The following is a 23,455-nucleotide window of genomic DNA, read 5'->3' on the forward strand; positions in this document are numbered from 1 at the left end:
CAGCTGTTTATTTTTGCACTTTTTTTCAGCGTACATCAGCCATGTATCACTACACCAACTCACGCCAGTGCAGAGAATCAGCGTTTTTTCCAGTGGTCCCCTCTGCAACAGTAGAGGTCTGACTTTTGCTACTTCCACTTCTCCTCCAAACTCGTTAAATGACAGCGCTGATAACCATCTCCATAAGGTAACATATTAACTATTCATAAGTAATTCATACAACCCCACTTCAAACTCACTGAACTATCCCTTTAAAAAGGTTTTCAATTTTTTTTAAAGGAAATACATAACAACTAAGTGCTCATTTGCAAGGTTTGTTGCTTATGTAGTCAGTAGCAGTGACATGAACGGTCATTTATTTTATTTTAACACACACACACAATGACACCAAAGTGACATACACCCATGCATACATACTGCTGTGTTAAATCACAGCTGTGTGACAGTGTCTTTCTCCCAGTACATACGGGATTAGTTTTTATAGAATAACAAATGTTGTCAAGCATTCACACCAATTACTGTAAGATTACAGTGCATTTAAGGTGAATACAGCAACTCAGAAATTCAATGTAGTTGTTAAATAAAAACAAAATTCTAATTGAAACATTCTATTATAATGGTAATTTCACGTCATCCCCGTTGATCAAAGGCGCACACACTCCTTTGATCTGTGATCTCATCGCATGTAACGGGTAGTGAATCCTCTCAGAAACCCATTTGAATTACAGTACACACAGAGACGAGACACTGAGTTACCTGACCACATTTGAGACCACCACATAGAAGGATACGCACAATTTCTGAGGTATGTCTGAGGCCGACAACACAGCATCGACAACACAATTAGAATGAGCTTGTTCATTGGCTCACATTAAATTTAACATTTAACAACGATTTTTTTCCCGAACCTATCAAAATGAACAATATATTGGTTTTAAAAATGAAAAATCAGTAAATCCACCTCTCTTCTTTCTCATTTAGACTGGATGAATGAGACTTAATAATTAAGTTTATAGTTGAAAGACAGTTATATTTACCTGGTATTATGCTGGTTTAGTGAGACACAAGCACTGGAGCAATTGTGGAGTTATGATAAAGGCCTTTATTGTTATTATGAGTATTGAGGATTAGCTGACAGCTAGCTAATAGCTGGTTACTGCCAACCAGCTAAAAACATTGGTAGAATACAGTAGTTGGTTGGCACGCCTCTCACTTGGAGGCCTGCAGTGCCAGAAGTGGAAGGGTGGATTGGGATTGTCCTTCCTATCGTCTTTTCCTATCTACTATTCCAAGATTTAGGAAACTTCCTAAGCAAATTTGACAATTCGACTGCACCCTAAGAAAGAGTACAAAAAATCCCAACGTTTTGATGTAACAATTATGTAGGAAGAGTGAAAACTGGGAATGAGAGTGAGTTGAAGATACATTTTTAAGGTCGCTTTCCACGTATATATATATATAGACAGAGAGAGAGGGAATAATAGTGTGCTCTGAGGGGCACCAGCACTGAGGGGCGGTGCTGGGCCCTTGGAATCGTCCTTTTGCCCATAGCAAGGCGACCATTATGCTTGTACTACAGACATATTATCAGCCCTCCTCCAGCAGCGTCTGATTGGTGTGGATTTTCGTGGACATCTCAACGCCGATTGGCTCGCACCACGCTCCGTTGAGCGACGGCAGACGCATGTCGTGCTGATTGAGCAAGAGTTCGGTGACTGGGATCGGAGGCGGGGCTTGTTTGGAGTAAAGCCCCCCAAGTGGGCGGGACTGTAGAGGATCCTGCTCGCTCATTCGTCAATGCCCTGTGTCAGTCTGAGTTCTGAGACTGTCATTTGATCATTCTCAGCTCCTTTAGATTTTTTTTCTCCAACTGGCAAATACCGTTAATCGTGTTCATTAGGGAGTATGAGCATCAAGTTGGACAAAATTAGCCACGGTAATACCAGAGGTGAGACTTTTGATTCAAAATAAAAGCCTAATATCTGCCGGCGTTGGGAGAAATACTGCCACCAGTTACCTGTCGATTCCTCATAATTTTACGAAAATACCTTGAAACAATTAATTCCGTAAAATATATATCCATACTGTATCACGACTGTAGCGTTTCTCAGGGAGTAGCCTTCATTCTGCAAGTGAAAACCGGACGTGGCTCTTTTTGATCCCTGGATGACTTGACATAAACGGATGCTGTATCCTGTAGCTCTGACCCGCAGAGATTTTTTTTGCAGCCAGGATAAAGATCCCACACTGTGGGGATAAATTAGTCTTAAAAACAGTTTGCCTTAATTTTTTAAAATATATATATATATAAATATATATAATAATTGTATCTCAGAAATCATATTGTTCCAGCGGAGATGTGCTGATGATTTCTCACCCAGCGGCGGCTGTCAGAGAACATAACTCCTGTACAAACTATCCCTCGGACACATCGTTATCCTCTCCTCGTCGCTGCCGCGCGGCGTTTTCATCCCCGAGCGCGAGTTGCCGTGATTCACCCGGACCGAAGTGTTGATACGCGGAGGAAGCGACCGACCGACCGACCGTCGACACACACACACACGGTGCAGACCGACCGGTGAGCAACCTGTTCATCTCCGGAGGATTAACGGCAGAGCGCCGCTAGCTGTCGGCGAGACACCCGTGTAGCCCGCTAAGCTAGCTAACTGCTAGCTTGCTGCTAGCGTACGAAGCCTAGAGCCTCTTTTTTTATTTTCCCACCTGTCGGTTTGGCTCATGGCTCGTATTCACGCACATGTGCCGCCGCCGTCAGTCCCTGTGCAACACGGCTCGGAACGTCCGCGGCCCGTCATAACCATGGACAGGAAGTGTATAACGCTTCAGAACGCCCGAGTGATCTGCGTCAGCCCATGTCGGGTCTGGTCAGGGATTGTGGGTTTTTTTTTTGCAGATGCAGAAAAAAACCCAATTGGCATCAGCGATCATAGGGCGATCATCATCATCATCATCATCATAGACTCAGTTGTCCTCAACACGGGCCTTCCACATAAACCCTCGCGCATGAAGTGTCTCGTGACAAATACATGCTGAATAATGATGACATGACAGATACTTCATTAATTGTCGGTTGAATTGATGGAGTGACTGATCCAAAAGAAACATAGGAGGAGTGTTTCAGTGGGAGATGTGTTTTTGGTTTGTCTGAGCCACCCTGCGGACAGTTCGTCTCCTGGGCCCGTTTGTCTCTGGAGGTTCCAGTGTGCCAGGTTGCTTGGCTATTACAGTACACACACACACACACACACACACACACACACACACACACACACACACACAGAGATTGTAATTATCTGGCTACCTTTCAAATGTTGAATTCAGCAAAAAAATATTTGCTGTCTGCACCTTCAATCGACTGTAATCATCGAGGCTATTTTACTTTCCTACAGTTCTAGTTGTAGTGAAGCTACTGAATGATGGCTGAATGATGGGATTCACTGCAGAGCCCTTTGAGGCCACCCGTTTTAGTACCGTCTCGGTAAATTGGTGGAATAAGGGTCGGAAGTCTGTTTGGTATTGAAGAATTGTATTGTTGATGTTGCCTCGTCCTCTCTCGTCTCCTCTCCCCACAGTGATGGATAATGCTCATACCAAGACGGTGGAGGAGGTGCTGGGCTTCTTCTATGTAAACGAGTCCACAGGTTTGAGCTGTGAGCAGCTGAAGAAGAACAGGGAGCGATGGGGACCCAACGGTGAGTTCGACTTTCCTCTTCTGTTTGCTACCACCGTTGAATATTGGTTATGACCATCAAGTCACTGTGAGTGAATGGGTGAACGTGACTTGTCCTGTCAAGCGCTTTGAGTGGTCAATAATTCAATTCAATTCAATTCAATTTTCTTTGTATAGCGCCATTGTCTCAACATACATTGTCTCAAGGCACTTGATATTACAATATTACAATATAACAGGGAAAACCCAACAAATCCCACAATGAGCAAAGCAATTGGCAATGGTGGAGAGAAAAAACTCCCTTTAACAGGAAGAAATCTCTGACAGAACCGGACTCAGTTGTGGGCGGTCATCTGCCTTGAAATGGTTGGGGTGAGGAGAGAAATGGGGAAGAGAGGAGAGGTGGGCAGAAAGAGGGTGGGAGGAGAGACAGTAGGAGAGAAGAGAGAGAGAGAGGACAGTTGTACAACAGCCGCTTTAATCTCTACCAGACTCATAACAATAATAATAATAATAATAATAATAGTAACAACAATAATAATGAGGGGTTTGGGTCCTGCACTCTGGGGTCAGAGATACACTAGGAGAGATAGAAAACACAAACAGGGTTATTGACATGTAATGTTAACATATCGGGGGAGAGGAGTTGTATAACAGTTGCTTTCAATCTCTACCAGACTGATACTGATTATGATTAGGGAAAACTGACACTTATAAATGCAATGATGTTATTAATAATAATAATAATAGTAATAATAATAGTAATAATAATGACAGGTTTGGATCCTGCAGCTCTGGGGTCAGAGATACACTAGGAGAGGGAGAAAACAGAGTTAGTGACGTGAAATGTAAATACATGGGGGCAGAGTGAGAGAGAGAGAGAGGGAAAAGAGGGAGAAGGAGAGAGAGGGAGAAGGAGGTAGAAGAAGAGAGAGAGAGGGAGAGAGAGAGAGAGGGGAGAAGGAGAGAGCGAGAGAGAGAGAGATGCTCATGATATAAGTTCCCCCAGCAGTCTAGGCCTATAGCAGCTTAAAAAGGAAATGGTTTATTAAACACCTGAGCGGTTCTAACTATAAGCTTTATCAAAAAGGAAGGTTTTAAGTTTAACTTTAAATGTAGAGAGGGTATCTGCCTCCCTGACACAAACTGGGAGCTGGTTCCAGAGGAGAGGAGCCTGGTGGCTGAAGGCTCTGCCTCCCATTCTACTTTTACATAAGTACAATAAGACTATAGAAAAAGCACAATATAAATACAGTCCATTTACCATTACTGCAACTGTCATAGTCACAACCATCATCTTAATAAATATTAATTCTACATTTTGTTTTCAGTACGAGGCATAATGAATGTATAACTGCATCATGTTGTTTGTAAAGGAAAAAAACTTTGCACCATCATTTATAAAATTATGTTTTTTTCTTTTTCTCCATCATCTCTCCTCTCTATCTACATTTACCCCTTTTTTTACTCACAGAACTACCAGCTGAAGAAGGTGAGCTGTCTGTCTGTCTGTCTGTCTGTCTGTCTGTGTGTGTGTGTGTGTCTGTCTGTCTGTGTGTGTGTGTGTGTGTGTGTGTGTCTGTCTGTCTGTCTGTCTGTGCGTGTGTCCGTGTGTCTGTGTTTGTCAGTCTTTCTGTCTCTCCCCTGCTGCTCACTGTGTCTCTCGGTATCCTGGTGCAGGGAAATCCCTTTGGGAGCTGGTCCTGGAGCAGTTTGAGGATCTGTTGGTCCGAATCTTGCTGCTGGCTGCGTGCATTTCCTTTGTAAGAAAAACAACTGTTTGCACAACTGTCACACAAGAAAATCACAACCATTCCTTCAACACAATGTGCACAAATTGTCATGTCAAGTGAATTTTATTCATGTAAAACCCAAATCACAAATTTGCCTGTAAATTACAGCTTATATATTTTTTATAAACTGATGTAACATTTATATACACAGTATACAAATGAATGCAAGTAACGCAGTATCACACTGCATCCAACTGCACACCGATCATCAGCTTTCTCTCTGTCTTGTCTTTGGCAGACTCTGGCTTGGTTCGAAGAAGGGGAAGGAACGATCACAGCCTTCGTTGAACCCTTTGTCATCCTCCTCATCCTCATTGCCAATGCTATCGTCGGGGTCTGGCAGGTAAAATTTTGTGTGTGTGTGTTTTATGGATTGAGCGTAACACAGCCGTCATTTTTTGAGATTCCCTCCCACTTGCGAATGTGATGTAACGCTAAGTATTTTAAGCCCACATTCACTCTCCTCCATGTTTGTGATGAAAGCCACCTGTGCGGATTTGAGCCAACATGCACGACGATAGCAAATTAGAACAATAACGCCCCGAAGGCTACGTTTCCTGCCCCATGTCAGGAAGTGTTCATTCATGAAAATGGTATCAAGGGGACAAAAACGAACTTAACGAGTTTGGAGATTTGACAGGAAAGTCTGTAATTTTTAGCAGCTTCAGCCTTGGAACCAAGGGACAGACTAAAGCAGATATGATAATGCTGAGTCACCTGTGGGTCGCACTGTCATTGAGCAAAAAAAAAGAAATGGTTCAATAGGAAAGTGGTTTAAAAACATTGCAATGTTATACAATATACAGCATCTTCTCTGGCCTCAAGCCTTCATCACACCAACTGTGCACAGCAAGAGTGCGCATATGACACTCGTTGTATGAACGAGGTGTCATGCGCCCGACAGGTTAAACAAAACCTCAGTCACCTGGAGTAAAAATAGTGGATTTTAGGTAAATGATCTGAAAATGCTTGCATGATAATTGACATATTATTTACCAATAAGCCACATCTTGCACAACTTGCCAACTGCGCTATTTAGCAGCACAAAGAAGTTGTGTGCTCCCTGGCCATCGTGCAACCACAGTAATCAGGCACATGAAAAAATTCAGAATTCTGGAATTGCAGAATTGAAACAGAAAAACGTCAACATAATTATGAGGTATAATTTATACAATTATTGCTTGCTAATTGCTTAAAATATTACAGGTAAAAGAGACAACACTGTCTTCAAAGCCGAGCTGTGACAGTTTTCTCAGTTTTCACTTGAGAACAAATCTGTTTGCATCAATGTTTTTTCCATGACGCCCAGTGTTCGTGGGTATACAATGAAATGAGATTTTACTACTAGTATCATTTCATTAGTTAATTAAATCTGAGGACACGGTGGCAGGTTCCGTCAGGATCAGAATGTTGTTCTGAGCTTTTTCTAACCACAAAGACTGGAAGGCTATTACTGGCAGATTCCAAGTAAACAGCGAAGTCCTCTGAAGTAATGCAGCTGTTCTCGAGGTGAGTCCTCAGCTCCATCAGGCCTTTCAGGGCATTATTATTAAACACAAAAGTCTAAACTCTGAGTTAAAGTAGGATTATAAAAGTGAGTTATCTGATTTGTCATGTTTACACTAAGATATCTGCAGTTTTGGCTTACTGTACATACACAGAAACATGTTCCTATATTAGTAACTCCAGATGTAGATCTGTCCTGTGTGGTGTGAACAAATTAGCAGCATGTTTTCAATATCTTGCCAAGGACTCTTGACATGTGAACTGGAAGAGCCAGGGATGGAACCATCGACCTTCTGGTTAGTCTCTGGTTAGTCCGTGTTTTTTTCAGCTACCCTGAAACCCGAAAGGCAGAGGCAAGAGCAGCTCAGATCCACCTCCTTGGAAATGGCGATTGGAGCAAACATGTAAAAAAAATTCCAACAAAGCCCAGAGCAGTGTGTGGCATCTTTCTTTTTTTCCCCTCTCAAGTTGAGAGTCTCAACAATACTCACTGCACACAGTACATCTGGCGCAGATGTATGTGTTTACTGAGTAAAGATTGATTTTGGATCATTCAAATAAAATTAATTGTAATTAATAATTTTTTTCCCCAATTGCTTCAACACTTTTGTCCACTCTTGACATCACACTTCTCAAAACACAGGGGTTTAACAGAACACACACGGTGTGAAAATGACACGTTTTGTTTGGAAATGCTCAAAGCATTCAACACATGCAACAAAAGCAAATGTTGCACTCAAACACCACAACTTGCAGTCAAATAAATTAATTATTTTAATGAATCACTACACAATGAACAAAACATAGAAAATACAGCCATTAATATGAATGACAGGTCAGTCATTCTGTCATTTGTGCTGTATTCCTGTACCATTTATTACACCATTATATGTGCCAAAAAATACATATATTGTATAGTACATGTATGTATTATTTATATCCCTGCTGCTGCACTGTACACCTGCAGCTCAGGGCATCTCAAAAAAGTGTTTAAAAAAATTTAACACTTTTTTGAGATGCCCTGTTGAAAGATGTATGTTGAAATGCCCATAAACTGTCAAACTCTTGACATGTAAGAGCTATAGTAACCATCTAAACGAGATACAAATTTGGATATTTAATATGGTACACCTTTTTAAAATCCTGACAGATGTCCTTGGCACTTCTTTATTCTGAGAGAAAACCCCCATGGCAGAAATTTGGAATATATAAAAAAACAGAAATCCCACACATTTCCCCCCCGGCAAATCGCACCCTGTATATATAAAAGACAGACTCTCTAGCCTGTCTTACACATGTTGATGAGCTGATGCTCATCAGTGGCAATTGATTCTTATACTGTAGATTTCCGACTCTGTGAAACTGATGGGACAGTATCTCCACTGACGTTTTGTCCTCGAGAAGAATTGAGACACTGATTCAGTGGAGAAGCAGTTTCAGTGAAATATTTCAATCGGTTCAAACCTTGATCTCGATGGCTTTGCAGTGGATTTTCATTTGCTGCTATTTCATTCATCTTACATAGTGTATCTTCCTTCCCAGGAGCGCAATGCTGAGAATGCCATTGAGGCCCTCAAGGAGTACGAGCCAGAAATGGGCAAGGTCTACCGACAGGACAAGAAGAGCGTCCAGAGAATCAGAGCACGGGACATTGTCCCTGGGGACATTGTGGAAGTTGCAGGTAAGCACACGAACAGTACTACAAGAAGCATCCTCATCCTCACAATAGAGTTATACAATACGTGGCAATACATATGTGCAGTTGTTATGGTTCTTTGAAAGTCATTCTCCATTGAACACTTGATGTAGTTTGGTGATAATTGTCCGATCTGCAGATCTGTTCCTGTTTACACTGGCACACGACTAGTGTTCGTGAATGGTCATGTGATATGTGTTTTAAGATGTGTAAGTATGGACAGAAATTTATTTTGATACAGAGCTAAAACAGATCATTTTATATCTTATATTTTTAGATATGTATGTATATATATATATATATAATATGTATTTATTATTTTATTATTCATTTCAAAATGAGTCTCGTGACCAAGTCCAATACTACTGGTTGCTGATGGAGTATTGTACCAACAATTCCTGATTATTTAACAAGGTATTTCATTTATTAGTGTCCTAACACTGTTCAGTCAGTCACTTCTAATAAGTTTAATAAAAAACAATAAATAATTAAAAAAAAACTACAAATGAAACATGAATACAATAAAAAATGTTTGCCCCTTCCCATCAGCAGCACCTGTGATTGCTGGCATTAACTTAAAATTTCGTACGGCCAGCCCCCAGCCTCAACATACACCCCCTGCTGCCCAGGAGGAATGTACACAGGAAAATACAAATAAAGGATATGGGTGAGGTCGAAATGTCCTTCCTATCTACTATTCCTTGACCTCAGTAGAAAACGTCATGAGGTCAAGGAAAGGTGTAAAGGAGGACTGATGGACATAGGAAAAGCCGACAGTGCTGCTCAGAGAATCCGACTCGACTTTCACGCAACGGCGGATGTTATTGACGTGCGTCTGTCGTGGTAAAACTACAAATTTCAGAAGATGAACTACAAAAAACGCAGCCGCTCCATCAGCATGTTTCAGTGAGTATTACCACTATGTGAGATCAGATGTAAATGATTAATACTTAACAGTAACTTACATGATGACGAGCGTCTCTTCTGGGTCATATTCATACTCTTCTAATTCTTCTACTTCGGATTGAATAGTTTACATTCGTTAAATATCGCTGCCACAATGAATTGTGGGGCGTCTATTTCTCCTTACTCTCACATAGGAAGCTCCAGTGTACCCTATGCTAAAGGAGACAGGTGTGCATTTAGAGAATCCGAACAGCTCTTATCATGGCTGCTGATCAAATACTTCCGGGTCACGTCAAGATTTAGGAAACTTCCTAAGACAATTTGACAATTCGACTTCACCCTATGGCTCCTACAAGGAGAATGTATCAGTGTGGGTGGGGCCACATTCAGGATCAGGCACCAAATGACAGGCACACACATCGGGGAAACAGGAAGTAGGACCAACACAGCAGACAAAAGGATGCTCCGAACAGTTGCTTCTAGATTTCTAGTCTGTGCTGATGATGGGACTTTCAGCTGTTCTTCAACAGTAGCAGTGAGCCACACACCAGTTTCTTTAAACTGAAACCCCAAGTTTACAAAACTCTGGGTTTTCATTACCTGATGTGTTGTACAGTAAACTGCCACGTCATGGACAGGCCTTTGTATTCAGTGCTATTCCACTGCATGGTTGTTTAGAAATGGCTGAAATAAAACTGGTATTTCGCTTTAGTCATTCCTGGAAGACATTATAGCGTGCGTGACTGCAGCTACTTCTCTGCCCTCTGCTGCAACTGTTGTCGTAATGGAAACCCAGTGAGAGGCTCTCGAGGGCGTCACGGAGATGATGGGATTCGTCTCAGAAGCATTTGGAGTGACGATTCATGAAAGCTAAAAGACGAGATGAGGGCAGGGTGGTCTGAATGATACTGTGTATACAGAGTGTTTTTAAGTATAGTTTAAGCTGAAGTGATTCATGTGAAAAAAAAATTGTATTTGAGTAAATGTGTTAGGAGGTCACTTGTATTTCCTCAAAGAAAATCTGCTATATTTATTATATGAATATGCGCGCGCGCACACACACAGTTCTCTTTGACCCAATAAGAACATTCCTTAATCCTCCAGATACCCCGGTGCTATTTCAGGCTGCTCAGAGAGAGGAAACAGGGTTGGCTCTCTGTGTGTCTCTTCTTGTGTCTGTGTTAGTGATCCATTGCCCCTGTGACTGTAGTCAAAGTATTTGTCTTCCAGAGCATGGGAACTCTGTGACATTTCAGTATTCAGAGGTGGAACCACGGGACAGAGCTGTGTGTCCTAACAATATTCATACAAACACACCACGGTTCGAAAACTTTCTTCTTCTTTTAATAGCCATCTGACAATGAAACAGCGTTTGGCAGCTTGTGTGTGTGTGTGTGTGTGTGTGTGTGTGTGTGTGTGTGTGTGTGTGTGTGTGTGTGTGTGTGTGTGTGTGTGTGTGTGTGTGTGTGTGTGTGTGTGTCTTTTCGATGTCTTCTCCAGTAATGTTTCAGTACTGTTTCCAACAGTGTCAAAAGTTTTCTATTCATGGTGCTTTAACATATCTCATTTATGTTCAAAAAAGGTGAATTTCTTCTTCACTATTCAATGTAACGATGAAAGAACTTGTGTAAATGTCATCCTCCCAAATTCCCTCTGCTCTCTCCGAGTCTCTCTGACTCACTGACATATATAAACACTTGTAAACAGTTTATGAACGACTGGGTTCGTCCAGTAGAAAGAATGTTGACCTTTCATGTGCAACAATCTGTCGTTGAGCAAACAGCTTTTATCCTGGACACATGATTTCCTCTAAGAATCTCTGGGGAAGATCACATTAGGTAATGCCAAACTGCACACACTAGAATTCAGTCCCCTTAATGTGTCCGATTTTTTTTTCATCAAGATCCATGTATTATTCCCCTGGGAAATTTGTGATCCCTCCTTTGTCCCGATCCACAGACAATGTACTGGGTTCTTTCGAGGCCCATGTCCCATCCTTCCCCATACTTTTGTGTTCAATATTTTCGTGTGTACTCCATCTTTCAAACAAACAAACAGACAGAGGTGAAAACCTAACCTCCTTGGCGGATGTAAAACTGACTTCTTTTTGTATCCAGCGAGTCGCCCTCTGCTTGTGATTCAAGAGAATACCGGCTTCAGGCACTTATGGCCTTGGCTTCATCGATTTTCATGTACAGTCTATGTGTTGCAGTTTGACTTTTCAGAGAAACACTTGTCATTATTCTTGCCTCATTCTAAGTTGGGAAACATGGATTTTAAATCCAGATATTCAAACACCATAGGTGTGTATCTTCAGTAAAAAAAAAAAAATTCAAAGTTTTTTTCTCCCTTTTTTTCTCACCCTCAGTCGGTGATAAGGTCCCAGCTGACATCAGGCTGACGTCCATCCGTTCCACCACGCTGAGGGTGGACCAGTCCATTCTGACAGGGGAGTCCGTTTCCGTGATCAAACACACGGACCCGGTACCAGACCCCCGAGCGGTCAACCAAGACAAGAAGAACATGCTCTTCTCTGTGAGTTTGTCAAGTTACACTTGGAGGATAAGGTTGGAAGTATTGTTAAGTAACCAACTTGGGAGGTGACTTTAATATGACCTACACACTAGTTTATTTTGACTATATCCTACAACACACACTGTTCTGCTGTTGTAAATACTATAATAATTATTATTATTATTCTCAAAAAATAATTTCGTTAGGGTTAAGGTTAGCTTTCACAAATCGCGTAAAGTTTCATCCACAATCTTTATACAGGAATGAGGAATAAGTTGAACAAGGAAAGTGAACTTAAATTACTTCTGCTTTGCATTATATGTAAAATACAAAAAAAATATATTACAATTAATTTGACTTTTCAGGGGGGGTGGGGGCTACGTTTGGACGGGTGGAGCGCCCCCACCCCCAATTCAATAGTAGGGGAAACACTGCTCTAAGATAAAAGGAGCATGTATCTGCTAATTGCGCTCAGAGCCACTCTAAAATTACAAGATGTTTTTGCCTGGATAAAACACAAACATTCAAAACCCCTTGAATCAACTAGGAATAAGTGCCACAAATTCCCACAAATGTGTACAATATGTGCCAGAGGCATTTTATTTCCGGGGAGTCTGTCTCTCTGTCCCATTCTTGCCATTGAAGACATCTCAGGAATGTCTTAAACGGTTTTAAAATTATTTGATTTGATTTGATTTGTTTATTTCAAATGATTTTAAACATTAATTAAAGATTAACAACAAAACCAATTTCAACATAAAACACACTAGACCCATTCGAAAAGGGAAAGGAAGAAGCCTCGGGTTGTCAAGTCCTACCCCCAGTCTTTACCATAGACAAGTGCACAATCCAATAAGATAAACTAAACAGACAATTTTAAATAATACAGAAATACGACTCCAATTTGCATTATGCTCTATCAAACTATTCTAAAAAACACAAACAAAACAAACAAAAATGTTCGTTTAATCGTTTCGTCATGACCATTTCACAAACCACCCCACAAATGGAAATACACATTCTTTTGAGATTGGTCCGAGCATACTGCTGTTGTAAATTTAATTCCCCTCCTATTATTAGCCAGAGTGATACTCAAATGCGTATCAGTCTGGGACCTCTCGGTTCATTTTCCTTTTCCAAAAAGGCGTTAACAACGGACTCAGACCAAAATGCCTCCGGACGCAATCGGATAGACCTACAACCAGTGAGAGCAAGAATTCATGTGCTAATAATGTCAAAATTCACACAAATGTGAAATAGCATTAAATTATGAAGTGATGACATTTTATATCCGAAAGGTTGAAGGTCAACATCATGTGTAATCATAATGTAGTGGCAGTTATTCAGCCATATTATTGGGCCAAAGCTCCAGAGGAGAAGGCGAGACTATGACCATGTTTGACTCTTGGTCAGATGATGAATCGGAGACACTAATGTTGGTGCCCACCTTGAAACTGTGGCAATTGTGATCTTCTGTGTTGCCAGGTTGAATATGTATGTGAAGTATCCACGTCTTTTATAGCTTCTTGGTATCATCATCTATATATGAAGCATTGTCTGCTTCCTGGCTACAACGTTGTGTTCATTGTGTTCATCAGCTTTATTGGCCAAGCATGTAAAACACACATAAGGCACTTACACACATACACAGTAGACATATAGCAGACACTTTCATTTAAATGCCTTCAAAATCTTGACGGTTACAGCTCGGTGTTTGGTGCAGACGTAGGTAGGAAAAAGGTTTATAGGTTTATTTGTAATAATGAGTGAGCAGAGGCAGGCAGGTGGATGTCGGTTTAAGGCAAGGTTGCTCTGGAAACACGGGAGCATGAGCGGTTGGTTGGTGCTGTTGTGGAGTGACAGATGAGCGATCTGGATCCAGGTTTCCCTAAACGAGAAAACAAAGTTAGTTTATCCACTACTATCACCGCTCACCGCACATACACAGAAACATACACAGAAAAAAGTTGCCGGGAAACACCGTTGTCACAGCCGAGCCCAGCTGTGTGATCTCTGTCACACCTCAAAGGCTGCCGACTCGCCACAGAACATCCTCAGATGTTTTATTAAGCACCGACACTTTGACAGGTCGTCCCTGTCCTTCGCTGCTGGACTGGAGTGTGACGTCACACTGACATGAAAGAAACACACGAGAACCTGGTTGTAGAGCAGAGGAAGAAATGAGTACACAGAGATTTCATTTTACAATAAGCATTACCCAAGAGCATTAAAAACAGACAGGTTATTACAAAACACATGGAGTTTTGTAACCACCTAATAAACTGCTGACGTTGTTGTGTCAGATGTTTTCATTAGGTGTGATAGTACATTATTGATCTCTAATCCTGTCATGACCTTTGCCCAGGGCACCAACATTGCAGCAGGGCGCGCCATCGGGGTTGTCGTGGCAACAGGGGTGCAGACAGAGATTGGTAAAATTCGTGACGAGATGGCGTCCACAGATCCTGAGAGGACCCCACTGCAACAGAAACTGGACCAGTTTGGAGAGCAGCTGTCTAAAGTAAGCCCCTGTGTGTGAAGTTCAGTGATGTTGTAATTACATTGAAATACATCATGAGTAATATGTAAGCGCCTTACAGTTGTCTTGGTGTAACCCTGCAGGTTATCACTTTGATCTGCGTGGCAGTGTGGGCCATCAATGTGGGACATTTTAATGATCCTGTGCATGGAGGCAGCTGGCTGAGAGGAGCAGTATATTACTTCAAGATTGCTGTGGCTCTGGCTGTGGCTGCCATACCAGAAGGTCAACCATCTTTTCTATCCATGCACAAAAAAAATGAAACAAATGGCCAACTTCTTCCTCTCTGAATTACCTTACATGTGCCCTTGAGCAATGCATATAAACACCTCCAGCTGTGGAGAAGCTCTGTGTTCTGTCATCACCGTGGTCTTCCTGCTGTGTTTCCTCCCAGGCCTCCCAGCAGTCATCACCACCTGCCTGGCACTGGGCACCAGGAGGATGGCCAGGAAGAACGCCATTGTCCGCAGCCTGCCTTCAGTGGAGACTCTGGGCTGTACGTCTGTTATCTGCTCTGACAAAACAGGAACCCTGACGACCAACCAGATGTCAGTGTGCAGGGTGAGATATATCAGCACCTGACATCCCCTTTGTGTTAAAATCAGCCTTATTTCACTCTTACAAAGTGTTATTGATCACTTAGATCTGTGAAGACATGAAGGAAACTCGTGAATTGAACATTAATAAAAATGAGTTTGCCACTTCAAATGAACAACTAATGACTTGTCATACTAGCATGAGGCTAACAAAAGGTCAAGTTTGCCCACATTGCCAACAAATGTACTCAAAACTTTTATATAAAAGCCAGTAATGAAGTCAGTAGCCTGGTAAAAAGTAAAAAAAAGGTTTAAGGGGATCCGTGTTACCTGTGGCCCGCTACTACGACACATTTAGAGATTTTTGATATGAACCTTCCAATAACGAGATTGCTGGAATATGTTAATGTAAAAAACCTACTAGATGTGTTCAGATGAATTAATTGGTGAATGAAAATGACATTTATATTAGTGAGAGAGGGAAAAGAGACTACATATGTATGTCCATCCCACCTTTCTGCACGCTGTGGGGAAATTTCTGCAGATTCGGCACAAAGATTAATTTTGACTGAAGGATTGACTGATTTAATTTGGTGGTCAAAGGTCTAGGTCTCTGTGATGGCACAAAAACAAGTTATTGGACTCATAAGCATGATGTGTCAGGGACACCTTGAGGGAATACCTTTGAATTTGGGAAAAAAAAATTGTTTGGCCTCAAGGATGAAGTTATTTAATTTTGGTGGTCAAAGTTGCATATGTTTATAGCCATAACGCCCAAATTTATATGCTTATTCTGACAAAATACACAAAATACCTTTTATTAAATTCCTTCAAAGAAGTCTTCCCAGTTTCTGATCTGTTCCAGTTTTAAGTTGCTGTTTGTGTTGTTTTGGTAAATGCACTCTAATATACATTCCCACAGCTGTGATTCCATCAGTACAACAACAATGGTCTGCATGCCTGCTGAGATATGTGTGCTTGAATGCTATGAACGCACACAGTGAAAGCGGCATCTAGTGATGCTGTGCTGAATTAAACCTGCCTGCCGAGGACAGTAAAAGCTTTCTGGATGTTTCAACCAGACACTGACGCAGAAAGAGAGAGAGAGAGCAAGAGAGATGCAAAGAGCTCTGCACACAGCTGCAAAAGAGATAATTTATGTTATGACCACTATTTAATCGTTTTTATAGTTAATAGTTGAGTTCAAATGCAATTTAGGATTGGAATGGCCTGTCGGAATGCGAAACTAACCTCAAATGTGATTGTCTCACATTATTGTGTGTGTCTGTGTGTGTGTTTAGATATTTGTAGTGGACAGTGTGTCAGGGCAACACTGCAACCCGAGCGAGTTCACTGTGACTGGATCTACTTACGCCCCTGAAGGGGAAGTGTGAGTGTCCTTAACCTTTAACACTTAACCCCTGACAGTTGATGCATCATGGATAGATACAGTATGGATTACTAAATTCAATATTCATAACCTTTCAATTAACCCCTCCCTTGTTTTTGAATCAACCGGTCTATTCCTTTGTCTCTGTGATTTATCCTCCACATGTCCCTCATACTTTTCTCTGTCTTCAGTTTCAAGGACGGCTCCGTGGTGAAGTGCAGTCAGTACGAAGGCCTGGTGGAGATGGCCTCCATCTGTGCTCTGTGCAATGACTCATCACTGGATTTCAACGAAGTAGGAAATGCAAAACAACAACTCAGACCGTCATAGCTAACCGTATATGGTTCTGGAAAATGTACACGTGCACACTGATTTTGTATGTGTGTGTTCCAGGCAAAGGGAGTGTATGAGAAGGTTGGGGAAGCAACAGAGACTGCCCTCTGCTGCCTGGTGGAGAAAATGAACGTCTTCGACACCGACCTGAGAGGTTTGAGCCCAGTCGACAGAGCTACAGCGTGCTGCTCTGTAAGTGTGTGTGTGTGTGTGTGTGTGAGAGAGAGAGAGAGAGGCCTCTGTTAAATAAAGTTCAGATGCCGACCTCTGCCTCTATTATGCTGGACTTGTTGAATACTTTTCCATGATTACTTGTCCGTCTTGTGTCTACTCCCCTGCGACCCATGAAGAGTAGTTTCATATGCTGTAGGCCTAGTTTTCTCTTCACTCTGTTTTAAAGTGACAAAGTAAAGATAAGATAAGTAGATAAGAAGAGTACGTCTAGACCTGCAATATATGAAAAGTGCACAGAGATAACTTCTGTTATGGTTTGGCACTTTTTTGTTTCCTGCCAACAAATCTCACTGAATACTGGGAAAGACAAACTATACCTTCTGTGTGTGTGTGTATCTTTTCATTGGATGTGTTCAGGTGATCAAGCGGCTGATGAGGAAAGAGCTAACACTGGAGTTCTCCAGAGACAGGAAGTCCATGTCTGTCTTCTGTTCCTCCAATAAACTCAACCGGTCTGCCTCTGGAAACAAGATGTTTGTTAAGGTCGGTCACACACCGTTCGCCTTGACCCCTCTGGCTGTCCAGTGGCTGTCCCATGTCTCCATTGTGTCTTCATCCCTGTCTCTCTTCAGGGAGCTCCAGAGAGCGTGCTGGAGCGGTGTACTCACATCCGGGTCAGCGGTTCCGCCCGTGTTCCTCTAAAACCAGCAGTTCGAGAGCAGCTCCTGTCCACCGTGCGGGAGTGGGGGTCAGGCCGGGACACGCTGCGTTGCCTTGCTATGGCAACCAGGGACACACCCCCTGACATCAATAGTCTCAACCTGGAGAACTCAGCCACCTTTGCTGAATACGAGGTGATGATGATGATGATGATGATGATGGCAGTTATGATGGTGATGTTTTTAAACAGGACGCAGGGTCCAGAAAGTGTGCTCTAGTGCTCTCCTCTAAATAAAAAGATGCTCTGGTAGCGATCCCTATCGGAGAGAGTAGAGAAGCTAAACTAGTCCTCTGTGTCCGCCTCCGTCTCTTCCCGCTCCCCAGTCGGACCTGACCTTTGTGGGCTGTGTGGGCATGTTGGACCCCCCCAGGAAAGAGGTACTTGGTGCTGTCCGAATGTGTCGGCAGGCTGGCATACGAGTCATCATGATCACAGGTAAGGTTGACATTGACACCCACACTGTAACTATACTGTGTATGTGTGTGTGTGTGTGTGTGTTTACTATCCACCAGCTGTTTATCACTTACACTGCTACATTCTGGCGTCCTACCATCATCCTGAAACATGCAGCTTAGGTTAACTGGTGACTCTAAATCGCCTAAAGATGTGAATGTGAGTGTGAATGGCTGTTTGTCTCTACGTGTGAACCCTGCGTTACGCCGGTCAACTGTACAGGGTGTACCCTGAATTTCACTCCAGCCCCCCATTATCCTCAAAAGGATATGCGGTATAGATAATGGATGGATGGTTTTATTGGCTGGTGCCCACAGCCTGAAAGTTTTTTTCTCAACTTCTGCTTCACACAATGTAAGCAAAGACGAGCAAAGAAACCAGAATGCAGCTCAACATTGCATGACGTCACCATTTTCAAAATGAATGAGCAGCGTTACTGTGAGTGCTCCATAACTCCTTAATTGTTTATTAGCCTATAAAGCATTTGTTAATGTTGTCATCTGCATGACCATATTCTACAACCGTTCCACCATTAAATTAGAGTTTTCCCTCAGTAACCTCCTAAGTAAAGCTTATTGGTTGTAAGTAAGTAATTGTGATCATTTACAATCCTAATATGCTTTGCTCAGGTTGGGCATTATAACATAGCAGTACTGCTTTAAGAGTCATGAATCATTTTTAGTTATAAATAACCGTTATATATCAGGTGGCTCAACACTCACAGATTTTTTCAAACATTCAAATGATGTGTAGTAGTTAAAATGTGTTTGGTGCTTGCACACACATTCAAGAATAAGGTGCTAATGGATGAGTCATCTCTTTGGGGTCATTTGATGTACTGTGATAATAATAATTTCTGAAAAACACCAACAACAAAAAGAGATGACACATTTTAATTGTGCCTACACAAACAATGTGAAAACAAATGAATAAGTGTTTTTATTGTTTTTCTGATTGTGTCAAGAAGTGCACACGTTGACACTTCATCATTGGGTCATAGTCCTCGTGCTTTGTTTACATACTGACAAACCAATCCAACCGTTCACTTGACAACTCATCCCACTCTCTCTCTCTCCAGGTGACAACAAAGGGACAGCGTTGTCCATCTGTCGGAGGGTGGGGATCATCACGGAGCAGGAAGAGGAACAGGGGGGCGCGGTCATGGGAGGCCTGACAGGGCGGGAGTTTGACGAGCTGCCCCCCCACCTGCAGCGCGAGGCCTGCCGAACGGTGCGGTGCTTTGCCCGGGTGGAGCCGGCGCACAAGAGTCGCATAGTGGAGTATCTGCAGAGCTTGAGTGAAATCACTGCCATGGTGCGTGTATATGGCCTTGTACCTTCAGCATTATCAAAGGCATGTTGACAACCAGTCCCATGACATCCTTAAATCCTCCTCCTCCATCCTTCCCCTCTCTCTTGGGTTCAGACGGGCGACGGCGTGAACGACGCCCCGGCGCTGAAGAAGGCGGAGATCGGCATTGCTATGGGCAGTGGCACCGCCGTGGCCAAGTCAGCGTCCGAGATGATCCTGGCTGATGACAACTTCTCCACCATTGTGGCGGCTGTGGAGGAAGGCCGAGCTATTTACAACAACATGAAACAGTTCATCAGATATCTGATATCATCCAACATAGGAGAGGTGGTCTGGTTAGTAGGAAAAAAGCACTGCAACGATACAAAAAATGAATCCAAACAGCTGATCGAGGTATTTGTTTTTGGATCATTTGAGCTTCTCACTGTTCTTTCTCTTCCTTTCTTCGTCAGTATTTTCCTGACAGCCGCACTCGGCATGCCTGAAGCTTTGATACCAGTCCAACTTTTATGGGTCAACCTGGTCACTGACGGTTTCCCAGCAACAGCTCTGGGCTTCAACCCCCCTGACCTGGACATCATGTCCCGCCCACCTCGCTCCCACAAAGAGCCTCTCATCTCCAGCTGGTTGTTCTGTCGCTACCTCATCATCGGATGTGAGTCACGAGCTTTGGGATAGAATTTCATCATTTCTTACATCTTACCTGCTCGGTTACAGACCTCATCACAACTCACCCTCCTTCTCTGCAGGCTATGTGGGAGCAGCCACGGTTGGAGCGGCTGCCTGGTGGTTTATGGCAGCCCATGATGGACCCAAACTTTCCTTCTATCAGCTGGTAAACACATCTCATCACTGCACCTGCACATGCTTCTCTGTGGCCCTTCATCTTATGCTGAAGTCAAATGGATACATTGTAGCACTAGCAAAATAGATTGAGCTATAGAAACAGTTGGGGGACCATAAATATTGCATTGCGTCCATAAAGAATACAAAAAGAAAGATTGTAACCGAGAGAACCACAGCGTGAAAGTAATTGCTGTGAATGTTTTTGATCCTCCACAGTCCCACTACCTGCAGTGCGGCGAAGGCCACGTTGAGTTTGCTGGTGTGCAATGTTCAGTCTTTGAGTCTCCGTATCCCATGACTATGGCGCTGTCCGTCTTGGTTACCATAGAGATGTGCAATGCCTTGAACAGGTAATGACCAAACAAACACCCCCACACACTGAACCTGTGTTCAATCCAACAGGCCTGCGCCACCATGTGTGACTTGGTGTAGCACATGTAGGCAACTGGAGGCTGTGGATCCAGGATAGATGTTTTTCTAAACTTTGAAGTGACTTGTTTACATGATGATGTTTTTCTGCTGTCCAGTCTTTCTGAGAACCAGTCCCTGCTGAAAATGCCTCCCTGGTCAAACCCATGGCTGGTGGGAGCCATCTGTCTGTCCATGGCCTTACACTTCCTCATTCTATATGTAGACCCGCTGCCGGTGAGTATGCCTACATGTACCGTATGTGTCTAATACCACATTTAAAACTGCATTTAAAAAATGTGTTTTGACAATCGCATTGGAATCACATAGAGCTGAACCACATGACAGCGCAGGTGTAAAGAGGTCAGGGACACATCAGGACCGCATGAAACAAAACTGTAAATGCAGGTGTTTTGTAAGGAAATAATAACCACGTGACTGTTCCAAACAAGCGAGGTAGCAGCAGCTAGCAGCCTTTAGCCGGTAAACACAGAAACGAGTCCTCTCCTCAGTCCTCACATCATTCGAGACATCTGTGGATGGATGCGCACCTGAGTTTTTATAGTTTTATAGACATCGATATATTTTTAATGGTGTTATTTTAACTTTTACTGTTGGCCACACAAGCTAGAACCCCCTTAATGACAGGAGGATGCTAAGTGAGCTGGACAGCATGACACTGGAGACACACACATACACACATACTCTACATGTACAGGTTTTAAAGGGTAGCACGAGGTAGAGACAGTTGTCCACTAACCCGAAGGTCAGCAGTTCAATCCCCACCTCCCCCAGTTTGCATGTCGATGGCCGTTTCTCAATACCAAGTATGCTAAGAACTCGAAAGTGACTCACGTACGCAGCTCGGTCATTGTACAGTTGGAACAGCAGCGTACTTGCTGTCAGCTGACCCAGAGGAGGAGACGGCCCACCTGACGAAATGACGCGTGAAGACGAGCCAGGATGAGCCGTTGTAGCAATTATTTACAATGCAGATATTACATGATGTATATATTTATATATATATATATATATATATATTATACTATATATATATATTATATATATATTATACCATTTCTAATCAATATGTGTTTTTGTTAACCTGTCTACCCATATATTTAGACTTGACAGTTCATTTGGTACACTTAGATAAAAACGAATTAATGTTAATACTCTATACACACTTACATATAAACACATTATTTATATATATATATATATATACACACACACACACATACGTATATATTGAATATATATATTGTAGAATATATAGAACTGTACTGAGTTTTACTGAGAGTTGTTTCTAAGATTTAGTCTAAACTCATTCATATGGGACGGACAGACTACACTCAAAAACAGATCACACATAAACAAGCTTAACATTAACACATGGTTGAGGTTCACAGGTATTCCAGGGCTGCTGAATCAGCAGTTACAGAGGTTTGGTATTTTAATGATCTAATAATATTGAAATGGATCGTTGTTTGTCTCCTCACAACCATAGATGGGCTCAACAACTGCAAAAACGTCGGAGCAAATGTTTAAAAAGTCTCTAACTTGATAAGTCGACCACAGATATGAGGTTTTAAGAAAAACATATTCTCGCCTCAAAACATCTTTAAACTACACTTCGGGACACAACAACAGATTCATTTCAAAGGTTTTAACTTACAGTTGAGAGTTTTCTCCTTCCCCGTTGCTGCCGCGGTTGTCACACAATGCATTCTGGGATACCTGGCTGTCCCAAGTACACACACCTCTGTCACCTCTGATGTGTCCTTAGGCAAACACTTAACCCTAGATTGCCTCTGACCTCGACTCTTTCATCAGTGATTGAATGTGGCAGGAAAAGTGTAATTTTTAAGTGAAAATTCAGTGCACTGATGTCATTGTGTCATACACCACGCATCATACACCATCTTTCAGCTGACACCCTTCCACCCGTCTGTGTCTGCAGGTGATATTCCAGATCCGCCCTCTGTCGTGGCCTCAGTGGGTGGTGGTGCTGAAGATGTCACTTCCTGTCATCTTCATGGACGAGGCACTCAAGTTCCTGGCCCGCAACTACATCGAGCCGGGAAACCAGCTCCTGGTTAGAGGACGTGCTTGACAGTGTTAATGTGAAGCAGGGTTATTTCGAGTTCTCGAGTGCTCTGGGTATAACCCTTTCCTTTTCTTCATGTTTCTCACTAAAACAGTCATTGGAAGAGGAAGAGGAGCTGCGGGGAAACAGGGCCAGTCCTGGATTGGTCGGTGCCGTGATGAGAAGGCTACGCCAGTCGTTGAGGGGTGTGTCTTGGTCGTTCTTCCTGATCTCCACGCCGCTGGTGATCTGGATCTTCAGCCTGGACTCTGATATCACTAACATCTTCTGGGAGTGATGGGAGAAAGAGAGGACAGGTGGACTGAAGACGACAGAGAGAAGCTAAAGCAGGAGTAATGAGGGGGGGGGGGGGGGGGGGGGGGGGGTGGGGGGGTTGAGAGAAATCACGTGACAAAATGCTTGAGAATCATGAAGGCGAGGGGTTGAGAGTTTTTAGCTCGGAGACAATCAGAAAAACAAGAGGGAAGAAAATAGAAGGCAGTTTTTTGGCCATCACCTCCTCTGTGATGAAAAGGTGCTATGTGTAGCTCA

At 42.7% G+C, this 23,455-nt stretch overlaps 1 protein-coding gene across 3 annotated transcripts; it reads left to right on the forward strand.

Annotated features, from left to right (window-relative positions):
- The first annotated feature begins 713 nt into the window (after positions 1 to 713).
- Positions 714 to 23,282, forward strand: si:dkey-28b4.8 (sarcoplasmic/endoplasmic reticulum calcium ATPase 2). Of its 3 annotated transcripts, none has more exons than XM_035637023.2 (24): positions 714 to 805; positions 3,591 to 3,710; positions 5,163 to 5,180; positions 5,369 to 5,451; positions 5,720 to 5,824; positions 8,530 to 8,668; positions 11,958 to 12,124; positions 14,469 to 14,624; positions 14,726 to 14,867; positions 15,037 to 15,203; positions 16,480 to 16,568; positions 16,760 to 16,862; positions 16,962 to 17,093; positions 17,493 to 17,618; positions 17,708 to 17,929; positions 18,120 to 18,231; positions 19,328 to 19,563; positions 19,675 to 19,895; positions 20,013 to 20,215; positions 20,310 to 20,395; positions 20,623 to 20,756; positions 20,934 to 21,051; positions 22,778 to 22,912; positions 23,019 to 23,282. In XM_035637023.2, the coding sequence occupies exons 2-24, from the start codon at positions 3,593 to 3,595 to the stop codon at positions 23,199 to 23,201; spliced, it is 3,195 nt and encodes a 1,064-aa protein (XP_035492916.1). In that variant the 5' UTR covers positions 714 to 805; positions 3,591 to 3,592; the 3' UTR covers positions 23,202 to 23,282. The 3 variants fall into 3 exon arrangements, with proteins under 3 accessions (XP_035492916.1, XP_035492912.1, XP_035492915.1); XM_035637019.2 differs by lacking the exon at positions 714 to 805 and adding an exon at positions 1,465 to 1,948; XM_035637022.2 differs by lacking the exon at positions 714 to 805 and adding an exon at positions 2,038 to 2,578.
- The last annotated feature ends 173 nt before the right edge of the window (positions 23,283 to 23,455 follow it).

The sequence above is a fragment of the Scophthalmus maximus genome, chromosome 8 (genome assembly GCF_022379125.1).
Source record: "Scophthalmus maximus strain ysfricsl-2021 chromosome 8, ASM2237912v1, whole genome shotgun sequence".
In the NCBI taxonomy this organism is placed as follows: domain Eukaryota; kingdom Metazoa; phylum Chordata; class Actinopteri; order Pleuronectiformes; family Scophthalmidae; genus Scophthalmus; species Scophthalmus maximus.